Source organism: Pagrus major, chromosome 9 (assembly GCF_040436345.1).
Source record: "Pagrus major chromosome 9, Pma_NU_1.0".
NCBI classification, from domain to species: domain Eukaryota; kingdom Metazoa; phylum Chordata; class Actinopteri; order Spariformes; family Sparidae; genus Pagrus; species Pagrus major.
The window spans coordinates 25,762,355-25,778,267 of NC_133223.1; the positions used below are offsets into that span (position 1 = coordinate 25,762,355).

Sequence of the window (15,913 nt, forward strand, 5' to 3'; positions counted from 1 at the left end):
AATGGGCCCCCGTGCCCCAGACTAATGAATGATCCCCACCCTGTCTTGATGGGTGTCGGGGGGGATGAGGTAAGGGGAATTTTAGGGGCACGTCGCACTTGTTCCTCAGTCATGTCTCACTAAAGGCTTCACCCTAATATTTTTATCTGTGTGTGTGTTCCAGAGGCCAGTAAGCTGGTGATGTCATATGTGGCAGCGGTGTGTGGGAAGGGCCAGGAGGTGAATAAGGTCAAGGAACAGCTGCTGCAGTCCAATCCCGTGCTGGAGGGTGAGTGAGCGACATTCACACTCAAGCTGTGTCCCACTTCGGAGGCTGATTCGTCTGAAGTTCACGTTCGGAGACTGAATCTGTGTCAAGAGGTTGACAGCTCTGTCTTAAACACAGCCAAGACAAGCAGCCAACATTTGGAAGACATGAATGATATATGTGTGCAGCTCACAGCTACCGACCATGGTGCATTAGTTAGTTGTTGTTAGTTTTTGTTAGGTTTTTTTATGTATCTATTAATCTAGTGATTAGTTTCATTTTCAATGATTTAGTCTATCAGTGTTTTTCCATCCTGGACCTGGGCCCCCCTGCCCTGTATTTTTTATGTGTCTCTGCTCAACAGCCCAGTTGCCAGGATGAAATGTTAGCAGTTAACGTTTCTGAAAACCACAAACGTACATGTCATTAAGCTATGTACCATACTGATATTTGTACAGAATTGAAGCTAAAGAAACATAAAGTTGCAACGTAAATAAACATTAAGTTCTATCTCGAATGTGGTTTTGCAGAAACGTACTTTGCTAACATTCATTCGGGCGATTGGGTTGTGCTCCAATACACCTGAATCAAATGAATGACTCGTTATCAGGCTTCAGCAGAGCTCGATGACCAACGGATCATTTGAATCAGGTGTGTTGGAGCAGGGAAGCATCTAAAAAAGCAGGGAAGGGGGCCTCGAAGGAAAAAGTTTCAAAGTGACGTCTTTAAATTGGTTCATTTGTTCTACCAACAGTCCAAAACCCAAACAGTTTCATTTAATATCATAAATGACATAGAAAAGTATGAAATCCTTACATTTAATCTAAATATAATGTATACATTTTTGCTTAAAGAATGACTGAAATGATAAATCGATTGTGAAAATAGCAATTCGGTTTCTTTCGATCGACCAATCACAGCAGCTCTACACACCAACTACAAAACATAACTTTTAGATTTAGCCTGTAGACACTGATAGACACATCAACATGAACATTTTACTGTCACAGACAAGAAAACTGATTGGCAGAGGGGTCCTATACATACGGTTTAACACCCTCTTTTTACTGCATTTCCTCCTTACTATAACACACACACACACACACACACCTACAAACATACAGTCTCATTCCCACAGCTCAGCGCTGGCACAGGAACAGCTGTATTTTAATTGGGGGCAGTGGACAGGAAATGCCCATGAATGATGAAGCTGTATGCCTGGGTTGAGTTGCTGCAGGAGCCCTGCACATCTGCAAGAGTTTAGCCCCTGCCTGTCTAATTGCTAAAAAAAAAACGGAAAGAGAGGGAGAGCAGAGCAGAGCACAGTTATCGTGCTACTCACAGTTTGTCTGTGTGACGCTTCCTCTCGCTGATTCTCTCAGTCTTTATTGGCTCCGTTGTCACCCTCAATTTCTTTTCCGTTCTTAACGGTAGACTTAAACACACTTTAATCAGCTGTTATCAGCGATCGAGCACTTATGCTAATAGCGCCGCGATGCATGACACATTAATAGCATTTTAATGTAGAAGTGTGGTTAGAAGCGAATTGAGAGGGCTCCGGATTGAAAGATACTGCTCTGTGTGCACATAAAACGGGGCTATGTAGTGCATTTAACTTGCTCACGCACAACAAGTGTGTTCAAATGTCATGTTTGTCACTGTTTGTTTATGAGCGCTGGCACATACTGAAGCTCTTTGACTTGAACGAGTGAGACAGAAAGGTTCAGTCCTCCCTAAGCTTGGAAAGCCCTGGTGCTTTGCTTAATCCATACAGAATTATGGGGCTTCATCAGTACAAATGGCTTTGATGTCCAGATCTTAGATGATTGACAGCTCGCTGGAGTGAGGCGCAGTGTTAAGGATTGTTAATAATGTTTGGAATATTTGTAAACAAGCTCTAACTTTCTCTTTGATGGCTTATCATAAATCGTGCATCAGTTTGCGATGGTTTCATCTTGTCCCATTATGATTTTCCTCCTTTTTCAGCCTTTGGAAATGCCAAAACAGTGAGGAACGACAACTCCTCCAGATTTGTAAGTATCCTCTCCAGAGCTGATAAACAACTAGTGTTGTTTAATTAGATGATTGCTTCTCTAATGAGGACTCATTGGCGAAACATTATGCAAAGCTTGGATGTTTTCCTTCAGACTTCATTCAAGCTAGCACATAATCCCACACTTTCATCTGTGTTCTTCCTTCAAAATAAACCCCAAGTGTTTCTTAACTCCCTACATCTGTCACCTTCTCTGTATTTCTTTAAATTTCTTCACACGGTGAGTTTCATTCATGTGCTTGTGTCAGTCTGGCTCTTAAACCCTTGAACTATATTGAACTTGGAGTAGGTTCTGCGACCTTACAGTAGCTTTGTTCCTCGCTTCTCAAGTCAGTGATTCTATGCAACCACAAGTGCAAGTGTGTATATTATATACTTTACACCAGCCCACGCTCTGCCTCTGTTACAGTCGGCCTTGCACGCTTGATATATTACACTTGCACATGTTAAGTGGCCTTTGTAAATGCTCTTTCAATACGGCATTCAGGACAAGACCTTTGACCTGCACTGCTGTACATCAAGTCAAAGCGTGGCCAAATGCCAGTGCCAGGCCAAGAACACTGACCTGTCAGTTTTTCTGTGCCCAAAGAGGGAGAAAACTCTTGTATGGTTATGATCTTTTGGTTAACTGTGCCACTCTCTGTGATTTCAAAAATGAGGAAGCTGGAGTAATCAGAGATGGCATCATAAGAATGATTCATAGACAGACACAAAGGCAGAAAACCTGTTATTCCCAGGTAGTGGAAGTATGATAAGAATACAGGGTGTGTTTTGTTTTCCCAAGAGGGCATTTTCACACTTTCTGAAACTGTAATGCCAGGGATGATCCAGCAGCAGCAGCCTGCTTTAGTTTCCTCTCCTTATGACATGATGTTACATCAGATCAACCCTATCTTACTACTGCTTGTGCTCATGTGAATTTCCAATATGAATGTTATTTTAGCTGTAAATTCTTCAAAAAGTGAGTTGGTTTATCTGAAGAACTTTCAGCAGTGTTGTAAAAAGTACCCAAAAGTCATACTTGAGTAAAAGTAAAGATATCATGTTGATACCCGCAACACACAAAGTGAAAGGAACCACATTGTCCCAACATGTTTTGAAATCAGGCTCGTATATTGGTACACAAACACATAAGTGCTTTGACCTGCGGTTGTATTATAAATGAGTATTATAAAGGATTATGCCCCCTGATCTGTTTATATTTAGGTACCCCTTGCATAAACCTCAAGTGGAGGACCCTCTGTCCTCCCCACTAGAAACCAGTTCATCAGAGCTCCATCAGTTTATCAGAGACCTTTTGAATCAAACCTTCACTTCACTTTGCTGAGTGCAGCAGGCTTATTGAGTTTGGCCGGAGCCCACTCACCAGTAGAGCTTGGCCTGCTCTGACTGAGGACATGTCTGCTATTAATACATCAGAGTGAGGGGGGAAAAAAAATCAAACACACAGGACTTTTTGTTCTGACTTCCAAGTCTCAGACAGAACAACCGAAATGGTTTGTTTTAGTCGTCCAGTAGAAGGAACTTGGCAGGGCGAGGGAGGGGCTTTCCCTCCACAGAGGCCAGTTATTTCTAGAGTAGTTTGGTAACCGGTGCTGTTCCGTAACTTGAATTGTTTTCGGACCCAGCCAACGGTTAACAGTGTATGTTAGGAAGAGACACTACAGATGAAATCACCATTTTATCATGCACTTTTCAATTTTCTGGATTTTTGGGCTGTTTTGCTTCCATAACATGTCTTCTTGTATTGTCAGTGTATTGTGTTGCAGAGATATATACTGATGTTAGCATGTTAAACAGTTAGCCCCAGCCCTGAAAATCCTTCTCCCAGTGATCCAAATCTCCTGTGCTAGCGGTGTAAACACCAACACTCCCCTGGTGGTCTGGCTAGCTGCACGGCTAACTAAGCTAACAAGCTAACAGTAGCTGCAGTCATACAGTAGATGGATATACAGAATACAGTGAGCAGCAGTTAGCAGTTTCTCTGGTGATATGCTGCCCCTACTTGTTGAATTCAACAGGTGGCCTATTGCACCTTTTTAAGTAATCACCTGGGTAACTTTCATGATTATCTATCACTTAAAAATGTGCCAGAAATCTCCCCTTCCTCATCATTTACATACACCAAACCTTCCAGTTGTATTCCTATCTGTATCCTGAAGGCTTTCACAGAGGAGCTTGAGGGGTTTATATCACATTTTATTCTTAAAAACACGGCAAAAGTTTTTATTTTATGTCTGAGCCTTGCTTTTAACCATTCACCTGTACTGTGCGCTCTGATCCACAGGGAAAGTACATGGACATTGAGTTTGATTTCAAAGGAGATCCTCTGGGTGGAGTCATCAGCAACTGTGAGTACTACTAAAATGAAAATGCCCTTAAAATAAAAAAAACAAAATCTGTATAATATCATATTTCTTTAATCTGAATCATATTAGTCCAATTGCTGTCCTCTTCTCGTCCTCATCAACCTGACACTTACTGTGTCCTTTCCTAGCAACACATAAAACTTGAATGAGGCGTACAAGCATCTGCTGTTCATCTTCAAGTGCAGTTTAAGAGCCCATTCAAATGTTCAAGTAGTTGAGGTGCAGTTGCGCTTTTCATTATAGGCTTAAAAAAATTGATGGATGCTTAATTTAAACCAGTTTCATTCGCAGCCTGAACAAAACGCTGACTCTGACTGACACAGCTTCTTTCCTCCTCTGTTTTGGTTTTTTCTTGCCTCTTTTCACATTGTTTTGTCTGCGCTGACTTCTCCGCCAGAGGTCACAGAAACAAAGAGAGAAGCTGATGGCCAAAGGCACAAATGAACCTCTGTCTATTGGCCCGAGTTAGTCCGACACAAGGGAATGTCTGTGAAGAAGAGCCTCGACATGTGACTGCTTCAGACATAGCTGGAGGGCTGGCTAGACGGATGGTTTAGGATGTTCTTGTGGGGAAAGACTGGACGGATTTTTTTCCTCACCTCTCAGTTCATTATTGTCCCCTGATTATACATCCTTCGAGCCCTCAGAGCTTCCTTCAACAAAGATTAAATAGCTGTAATTTTTGAAAAGCGGTAGCTTTGGTAATGATAGAGTGGTAGCAAGTTTTTGGCAGCCAAACAGCCGAAGCCTTTTGTCAAAACATAACAGGATATTGTTCCCCCGCTTTAATGTGTGTTTGCTTATCTCTGGGAGAGGAACATACTGTGAACGGAGCATATAATAAATGCCCTTCAGCACGCCGTTCTGCACAAAATGGGAAGCCGTGGCTCTAAAAAGCAATAAAAGATGACTGAACTGTTGGCTGGAGACGACGGGAAAGGTCACTTCAGTCCCCTCAGGATGAGAAAAATGAGAGACTCTGCGCAAAGGTAAAAAGAAATGAGACCAAACATTTTAGAAATATTAAATACCTCTGTGTCTTTGAGCACAGCTCGGAGTCCTTCTATTATTGATGTCCTGGCTCCTACTTATGTGACTGTGGGCAGTGGGTGCAACAGCTTACCATTCAGCCTGATCCACCGCTGACTCTGACAGCCCCCAGATCTCTATGTAGGGCTCTCTAGTTATGTGCTTGGAGAGTGTCCACAGATACAGCGCAAAGTGGCACTTCTGTCCTCTCAGCACCCACAGACTGGTGAGTCAGACTTTGTGAAGTCAGACAACTGACAACGCCAGGAGCAGTTCTTTTTAGGGATGTCCACTTCAGTGAAATGTAAACCCTTAAACACACAGTGTGCCATTTCTGCTGCCGCACTATTTGGAAGTTACATGGAAGATCCAGGCGATTTTTATCCCGGGACTTCGAACGTCGCTCAATACATCACTGAGCAGCTATCGTGGGGAGAAACGGGGCCTCTGGCTCTGTATCCAGTTCTCATCATACAACAGACGACCAAATGAAACATACTTTTACCTTGAATGGGTTTGAACATAGCATAGGTCTAGTAATTTTTTGACGTCTGAAATGCAGAAATGTCATATTATATATCTTGAAGTCTCTTAAAATAAGATGCTTTCTGAACAGATGAATTGAGTGCTATTATCCAGCCAGATTGGCCACTGAAAAGGATCTCAAGCAGCCTCAGATGCTCAGCTCTGCAGTTGGTCTTTAATTAAATCATACTCAGTCTAATGTGGTGAGCAGATGATGGGTCCCCTTTTAATCAGGTACTGTTGCACTTGGTTGGTAGCCCAGAAGCAAAAGGGCTGACGTTTGCTACCCTTGTGCAGTTTCTTCCTTGTACACTTCTTGTAGTCAGGACACAAATAACTACCAACACTGGCACGGTTACCTTGGAAACTTAGAAATGTACAGTTGATTATACCAGGAAACCCTCTGAGCTCCATAAAGATATCAGGCTTCCTTACTGAAGGAGGTCAGGCCAGTATTTACCACTCAAGGACACCTCAGTGAGTCACCACAGACACATCTCCTGTGAGGACTATTGTTCGGAAATTACTTTTTGTCATCATATGTCATTGTTTCCCTTTGTCATCCTTTACGCTTTTAGATCTGCTGGAGAAGTCACGCGTGGTGAAACAGCCACGAGGAGAGAGGAACTTCCACGTCTTTTATCAGCTCTTGTCCGGAGCCTCCGATGACACACTCAGTAAGTTGTAGAAAAACAAAAAATGGAGCCAAGTGGAAGAATCACTGTTTTGTTTTTAAATTGCATGGATAAGGGACAGACTTAACTTGAAGATTAAAGGGGCTCTCGGAGCTGAGAGAAACTGTTATTTGACCTGAAATCCAACCTTCTTATCAGCCCAAACCACAAACCGTGGTTGTTTATATATATTTAGCCTGTTTGCCTGAAATATACACATCTCTGCTCACAGGAAGTGATAAATCAAACGTCACAGTAGCTACCGAGTTGTCTTTACTCGCCGCTGCTGTTGTTTTGATTTAGGTGTCCTACACCAGACTGCTGTGGTTGACACGAGCATGGAGTTTGTGGTTCCTTTATTTCAGGGTTTTGAATGTCATGTTATCATTTACCTCATCTTAACTGTCATCTCGAAGCACCAACATGCCATTCCTTATGTAAAGATCTTACATAAATGTTTTCAGGCCGGATCGCAGCTGCAGGAACACATGGCTGAAGCATTAATGACCCAAACTTCCTGCCTAACAAACAGCGCAGAGAACAAAGACGAGCCGTGAAACCTGTTCCCTCTATTTGCTTTTCTGTGGACAGAGGGCATTGTTTTATGTCCTGAACACAGCAGAACAATGTAATGGTCATTGACTCCAGAGCACATACATCAGAGGGGCTAGATTCAGCTGTAGCTAATGCAGCCGCTAATGAAATCTGACACATGCACCCACGAGAGGAATAGATTTCTTTGCTACTAGATAGGGGGGCTTTTAAGAGAGCCATTTGATCTTCCCGAATAATGTTCACAGCAGTCGGAGCTTTAACTGCGTGTAGAAATGGTGTTTGGACTGACAATGGCCTGAAGGTTGGATCATTTTGTATTAAAGGATAAGTTCCCACCAAAAATGAAAATTCAGTCATTATCAACCCATCATTATGACGAGGAAAGATCAAGTGAAGTTTCTGAGCACACAAAACGTTTCTGGAGCTTCACGGCAAAACAGCATTGTGTAACGACTGAAGTAGATGGGGACTCATCCGGTGTAATCGAAGTCTCCAGAAGCCCACATAAATTGATTTGAAAGGCTTTATTTACATCTTTGATGCACAAATGAGCTAATGCACATGGGTTGCACGCTAATGCTTTTAGCTTGGTTGCTACAGTGGAGATTTTCGACTTAAAGGGGTCTTTTTTAAAATCAATTTTGGATCTCAGGGCATCCAGAGACTTGGATTATGCCGGACGAGTTGTACAGAACTGTTATTCTCTGTGTTTTTATTTACATTTTAAAATGAGTCCCCATATACTACAGTTGTTTAGCAAAGATGCTTCAACGCTTCTTTGCTGTGAAGCTTTTGTTGGCTACAAAACTTCCCCGACTTTCCATCGGCTTGAGGTAGAAGTAGATAATGATTGAATTTTGCATTTTTGGGTGAACTTATCCTTTAAAGGTGCATTATGTAAGAATCTTTATTTTCAAACAATCAAATAACTTGATCAATACCTATAGTTAGCAGCAGTTAATGGTTACTCTGTTGATGGTGCCCCCTATCTGTATGTTATCTTGATTTCTTTAAGAATGCAGCTTATAACCGTCATCCCAAGATTGTGTAGTTTTGTGATTGTGTAGCTTTTTTTTATCAGGCACTTTCCAGCTGTGAGTTGTGCAAGTTAAATTGAATGTAAATAAGTCTTAAATTGCCTGAAGCCGAGCTGCTTTAAACAAATGTAGTTTAAAACAGCAGCCGCATGATTTGTGTGTCACAGAGAAGCTGAAGCTGGATCGGGACTTCAGCAAGTACAACTACCTGAGCCTGGACTCTGCTGCGGTCAATGGGCTGGATGATGCGGCCAACTTCAGGACAGTCAGAGTGAGTAGCACACGCTCATTTATTTGTCTGAATAATTTGAATTTAGGAGTAATCCCTGCTGATATTTTAAGAATAACCCCAAACAGTGCCTGGGGTCTGGTAGAAATGGTCTCTCTTTTCTAAAAAAAAGTTTATAGTTTTCTGAAACACAAATGGATTCTCACAAAAACCAGACCAACAAGAACGCACACTCAATCAAAAACACCGCCACACTCCAGTGGCGATCAGCAACGACTTTTCTTTGTTGCATCATGCTGAGTTAATCTAAATCCTGTACAGAGGGTAGAGGCCGTCTGATTTCTCCTTATCTCCTCGACATAACAAAACCAACCGAGTGTGGATTATAAAAGTCAGTCTTTTCCGATTGTGAAAACACTACACACCAGACTCCCTCCCTCCTGTTGTGAAATCAGCTGAACTTTGAACTGAACCTGAACTTGAACGTGAACTAACTACTGGATTAAACGTGGGAGACTGCACGTGCAGCACAGTGGTTCAACTGTTGGAGAAAACCAGATTCTTCCTTTTTATTAAAATAAGTTTGTGCACATACATGCAGGTTCTTGTCTGCATATACAGCCCACTGCTTCTTATCCTCCACATGATGTTATGTCTACAGTATAAGAGACTATTTCTGCTGCACTCTATTGTTATCAGTCCTGCTCCAGCGTGCTCTACTCAGCTACTGTATACGCCTCTGCAGTCTGCTCTGTCACATCCTATTTTACTTATTTCCTTGTATTACACATCCTGCTTCACATCACCCCTCACATACAGTATTCCCCACACAGCTGCATTTCACCACCGGAAACACAAGAGGACATTCCCTCTAAACAATGAGTCCCCCCCACGTGGCCTTGTCTGTTACATAGCCAGAAGAGGCCACACTTTCTTCCTTTAAACATGTAGTTAAATGTTCAGTTTAACATGTAGAAATGTGGATTATTTATTGTTCTACGTTTAATTTGAACAAATATGAAGGTGTTTCAGTATCACAGCAAACAACAAGCATGAAGATGTGGGTTTTTGTAACAAAATTCAGTTTTTTATTGGCAGGTTGAGATGTTTTTATGTGTTTTTTGTTTGTCTCCTATCTTCTTGGCAGCATTATCTATTATGTAATCAAATGCACAGCCTAGATTCCCTCAATATAGAGACCTCAGTCCAAAGAGATTGTCCTCTGGAGTTCAAGGTTAAAGGACTCTGTGATCTGGTCGGCTTATTGATCAGTGCAGCTCTGCCCTTTTCGAATGTGTAGCCTCATTCTCCAACTTCGTTATCATGACAACAACTGAACTGGTGCACTGTGCAACCCTGTGTCTATGTTTCGAAATAAATTTGCTTCCCCGCCCTCCCAGAATGCCATGCAGATCGTGGGCTTCATGGAGGACGAGGTGCAGTCGGTGCTGGAGCTGGTGGCGGCTGTGCTGAAGCTCGGCAACATTGAGTTCAAGCCAGATTCGCGCTCCAACGGCGGCGACGAGAGTCGCATCAAAGACAAGAATGGTGAGTTCGACAGCCAACAAACAAAATTAAAAATATCTGTCATCCTGTCATACAGCATTTCTGCTTGATTTTTAATCATTTGGCAGCATGATGTATTTGATACCTGAGCCATCTGGGCGTTGAGTCATGATTAGGTAAATATCAGACGAGCTCAAGCTGTTCATTTGTTCCTTGTATTTTTATTCTGTTAATTTCTCGAATATTTTTACATAAAAATCTTACATATCAATGTGATGTTGAGCCACTGCCTCCTATTGGCTGCTGTGACCTCCTCTACAGTCACCCTCACCAAATGCATGTTTGTTTTTTTATGATTTGCGTAACAAAAGCTGTTTGTGTTATCACTCCCACAGCTGTCCTCTTTAGGCAAATATTTCATTTGCATATTTCATTCCGTGATCCATCTTAGTGACACTTTTCCAGAGAAAGTGCACACACCTTGCTGTGTGATTACTGTAGCATCGGAGCCGTACAGGTGGTGATCTAATTCTTAAAAACGAAAAAGGTTAACATCTTTATCATCGCCATTTAATTGATCTACAGGCTTCATGTTCAGCTTTGACGACAAGATAAGAATAATGATAACAAAGTCAGAATTATTTCCTTTTCGTTGCAGAATCCGGTTGTTTATTGTCACTGTCTTTATGTCTGTGGTTGCAGATTTGAAGGAGATGTGTGAGCTGCTGGGGATCGAACAGTCAGTGCTGGAAAGAGCGTTCAGCTACCGCACAGTGGAGGCTAAGCTGGAGAAAGTGTCCACGACCCTGAATGTGGCCCAGGTCAGAGGGAGGGTTACTGTCTTAATCTGTCTCGCACCAGTTAAACCAATGCATGTCTGTCCTACTTGTGTTGACGTTCTCTCTCTCTCACTCACACACACACACACACACACACACACACACACACACACACACACACACACACACACAGTGCATAAGAAGATAAAGGGCCATTTCTTCCCCCTGACTTGCTCCTCTGGCTGCCGACTCTCATCCATCTCAATGCTACATGAAAACCTCTCCATTATAGATAAGCCGTATTCCTCCTGGTAATTCGAATGTAGGTCATATCTTAGGGGTTAGTGAGTTCACTCACACTGTTCATCTAGCATTGATGCTGCAAACATGGGCCCCTCTGTGTCCAAAATGAGAAGTGGTTCAGAGAATTAAACGTGTTGGTGGTGTCCTCGGTGAAGGTTGTTTTTCTTTTCCCAAATGTTAGTGTTTAGGATTTTTATCAAGCATATTATGAGTATGCAGAGATATAATAAAAATGAATTAATGCTCCAGTAATGTGTGTTTATTTACAGGCCTACTATGCCCGAGACGCTCTTGCCAAAAATCTCTACAGTCGTCTGTTTAGCTGGCTAGTTACCAGGATCAACGAAAGCATTAAAGTAAGTAATGTGAAGAATATATTCTATTTTATGTCAGTTGATTTAAATGTACTTAAAGGAGCTTTAAAGTGGTTTTCAAACAGTCACAATTCAATACTGATGCCTGTATATATGACCTGCATGAGCAGACAAGATGATCAGCGAGATTAGCTTTTTCCATATAGTGCTTATAGTTACTTTTAAAGGAGACGTATTATGCTCAATTTCTGGTCTATAATTTTATTTTGGCTTCTACTTAAATAGGTTTACATGCTTTAGTGCTAAAAAACACATCAGTTTTCTCATATGTCCAGTACAGCGACACTGTATTCTCCCTCCATATGTTTTAGCTCCTGTCTCTTGAAGGCCAGCCCTCCCAGATACCCATTCTTCTCTTATTGGTCCACTCACACATGCCTGAGCCAGCAATGCTAACAACAACAGAGCAGCTGTGTCAAGCTGTGTGCTGAATCAACTCTCGCGTGCCAAATAAGCCCCTAGGAATAAATTATGCAAATGTGTGACATGGTTATGTAGTGTGAGGTCACGAAGTTAAAGGAGAGATTACTGACGAGGCATTTCAGGGGCAGTGTTTTCTGTGGGAGAGAGGAGCTTCTGTTGATCTAAAAAGCCTAAATTGTCTCCTTTAGTGCCCGTCACCGGGTCAGATTAAATTAAAAGTATTTTTTATGGTGGAGTTTCCTCTCACCGCCTGAGGAAAGAAGCTGCTCTGTAGTCTGGTGGTACGGCACTAAGACAAAGTTTACTTTGTTTCACCCTCATCATATTACAGTTATTAATCTTCAATAGCCATAAAAAGATACAGTACCTCATTACCATGCATGCTGCAAACAGCTGTGTTTTGAAAAAAATAGCCAGAAAGTGAAAGTTCATTGTAGCCACTTTAATCAATTATTCTATCTCCAGACTGGCTGTACACCACAATCATAGTGTTTTTCTAATATTGACAATATTCTCTCCCTGCAGGCACAGGCTAAAACTCGCCACAAGGTCATGGGCGTGCTGGACATCTATGGGTTTGAGATATTTGAGGTAAGACAAATGGTCAATCAAAACACAGGCATTTCTTGCTTGATAAGCCGCAAGGACACAATCCGACCAACCAAACATTTTATTACATTTAAAAGGATTTTGCCCCGGGGCTGTTTGCGTGCATGTTTTGGTACCTGCGAGGAGCTTATCAACAGTTACCAAACGCTGAATCACATCAGATTAGTTCAGCTTTATTGCTCCCCGGGGTGAAATTATTTTTGGTGCCAATGTGATTTCAATATGAAAATCTGCATTTCACAGCAGAGAAATGGCCACAAATGCACATTATCAACACATTATATACATGTTATGGCTTATCTGTCAAACATATTACACAGTAAACAGAATGTATATGATACCTCTGCAACAGTAAATAGCCCAGCTTAGATATGTGTGATGTTTTTACCGTCATGTTAATCACACAGGGACCAGCCATTGGGGCATCTATACGCATGTAGATAAGTGTGCATGCAAACACATGTGAGACACAATTTGAGTGCGCTGTATAGACTAAATGGAGTGTAAATAAATGCCCTTGCCTTGTTGCCTGATACCTTCACACCCCCCCACCCCCACATGTTCATGTCTTTTTTCATATCCTTGCTTGTTTCACTCCCACTCACTCTCAAGTCCTTCCTCTCCTCTGACTGTTGTGTTGTGTCTGGGTACACCAGGATGGAGTAAGTAACACCTGCACCGGCCTGTTTGCTGTGCCAGTGTGCATGCCGTGATCTAAACCTCCTATTCACTTAATTTAGCTCCTCGTTAAAGACGATTCAGGGTTCCCGGTGTGCAGCATAGCCACACGGCTGAAAAGATGCTAAAGAAAGCCTTTGCATCGTTTGAATCTTAACATAACACCCAGTTGCTTGTTTATTAAGTACACCTAGCAAAAACTGATGCAGTGTGATAGAGCAGCCCTGCAATAAACCCCATGAAGATTGCTATACAATGTTAAGCTTTTGGAGAGAGAGTTTTTTTGAGGCTTTATACTGAAAGATGTTTTTAATATTTTGCCCGCCCCATTTTTATCAATGAGGTTAGGCTAGATACTGTTTTAGGATTGATTTTTGTAGGGATGTTGTATGACACTGCGATAGTTTTAGCTAGGTGTACCTAATAAAATGGCAACTAAGTGTGTCGCTGCTGTGTTGAATGTCTGTTCTGGTTACGTACAGATATTAGTTTAAAGGAATAGTCGTCTATTTTGGGTCATACGCTTATTTCCTTTCTTTACAAGGGTTATTTTTAAAGATTGACACCACTCTGAAGTTTGCACGGTAAATACGAAGCTACAGCCAGTTAGCTTAGCTTGGCATAAAGATTGTTGGTATCTCGGTGTCAGTTGTTAACTCCCTTTCTTTCCGAGTGTTGGAGTACAAGATTCATGCCTCTCTCATGTCTGTTAAGTAAATACGAAGCTACAGCCAGCAGCTAGTTAGCTTAGCTTAGCATAAAAACGCTTTTAGAAGTGTTTTTCAGTAAGATTTTTATTTTTTTATTTGGATTTGGAATCCAAATTAAAAGAAACGTAGATAATCTAACTCATAATAGTTTACAAACCCATATTATATGCATATAGGCATACACACACATAACATACATAGAGTTTTTTGTTTTTACTTTCAGCTAGCTGTTTCTTCTTGCCGTTTCTTCATGTTTTTATGCTAAGCTAAGCTAACTGTAAAAGAAAGCAAATAAGCGTATTACCCAAAATGTTGAACTATTCCTTTGTCAGATACAGATCAGACTAATGCTTTGGGATGTTTTAATAGTCTAGTAATAATTTAACAAACTAATATTGAGAACAGTACAGGTGTCATTTTAATATAATTTGTGAGCTTGGACTTCTCCCATAATATACAGGAATTATTTTGATAAAAAAATGGTAGAAATGCTGGTGAGATTCTTGTCACAAGAAAAAGATTATGTAACATAAACATTGACCTGTAAGTTTGTCAAACTTCTGTACTTTTCCCCTGTAAATGTTGTTGATTTGAACTTATAATATTGAATAAATATTGAAGTATTCCCCTACACTGGGGGAAAAAAATCAACAGCTTGAAAAAAAAAGTAACCATTAACTTAAAACCTAGTTTTTGTTGCCTTGTTTTGTGCTTCTCATAAAACAGCACAGCTACAACTGAAATATTTTAGGGTTATAGTAGAAGTCAGTCATATTTCAGTCTGGTGTCTGCTGCCACTTGGGTTTAGACATGCTATTGAGCGTGTATGTGTGTGTGTGCGTGTGTGTTTGTCTGTGTTAGGGGTGAAGACGACCTTTGGGTTTCTCAGTTAAAGGAAATGGAAACTTAAGTTTAATAACTGATCTCCTCGTGCCCGTGTTTCCTGGTCACTGAGAAACCTTGCCACGTCCTTCACTCTGAGCTCTTAGACAAAACACGCTGCTCTAACCACTGTTGTGTCCTTAGCAAATGACTGTGAACCTAACCCAGCGCACAATAAGGCCATCTGCCAAGAAGCATGACTCACACCCAATGGTCGTAATTGACAGCGATGATAATTGAGAAACGCGAGGTGTAACAACTGGTTGAGGCTTTTAAACACGTTTAATGTTTAATGAAGTCTGTGACAATTTACATCAACTTGTAACCCTGATAACCCTGGTTCATAAGTTACACTGTGAAAGATTTATTGGTATCAGTTATTCACTCTCCAGATTGATTAAATGTTTGTTCAGTGATGGTTGTCAAAGTGATGAGGGAGGGATTTGTTGAGCGGAGGGAGTGAGCGTTTGTCCAAGCTGATTATAACTGCTGTTCGATTATAGAGACGTTTTCTCTTTGCTGGATATAACTTCAGACACATTACCAGACTAATGCATAGCCAGATTGAATAGATAGAATAGAGTTTGCAGGTTTTGTTGGCTGACGGCTTAATTGTAGATCTAGTTCTCAAATCAAGATCCATTCCTGCTTCATATCCGACACATAAACGGTCTTTGGTCGAGCAAAATGGCTCTAAAACACAATGTAAGCTCTCTCATCAGTGCCCATTGGTACAAACATCCACGATAGCCTCGTTTCCACTAAGCAGTCAGGTTCAGTTCAGTTCGTTACACGTTAGAACAGTTATTTTTGCCTTTTCATGATTAAAAGTTGTGGATGATGCTTAAAGAACCATCCTGTTTTTCCGTTGCACTTCTGTTGAGGTACCTAACTCGCTGATCCCTAACTAAAAGCTGGAGTTAAAACACTG

At 41.3% G+C, this 15,913-nt stretch overlaps 1 protein-coding gene across 4 annotated transcripts in view; it reads left to right on the forward strand.

Annotated features, from left to right (window-relative positions):
* myo1b (myosin IB) overlaps positions 1-15,913 on the forward strand; it is a 69,039-nt gene that overhangs the window by 33,541 nt on the left and 19,585 nt on the right. For all 4 annotated transcript variants that reach the window (XM_073473570.1, XM_073473571.1, XM_073473572.1 and 1 more), the window contains exons 5-13: positions 164-268; positions 2,234-2,280; positions 4,588-4,651; positions 6,802-6,900; positions 8,657-8,760; positions 10,119-10,266; positions 10,927-11,045; positions 11,576-11,662; positions 12,629-12,694. In XM_073473570.1, the coding sequence (XP_073329671.1) occupies positions 164-268; positions 2,234-2,280; positions 4,588-4,651; positions 6,802-6,900; positions 8,657-8,760; positions 10,119-10,266; positions 10,927-11,045; positions 11,576-11,662; positions 12,629-12,694 (839 nt within the window). The remainder of the gene's footprint in view (positions 1-163; positions 269-2,233; positions 2,281-4,587; positions 4,652-6,801; positions 6,901-8,656; positions 8,761-10,118; positions 10,267-10,926; positions 11,046-11,575; positions 11,663-12,628; positions 12,695-15,913) is intronic.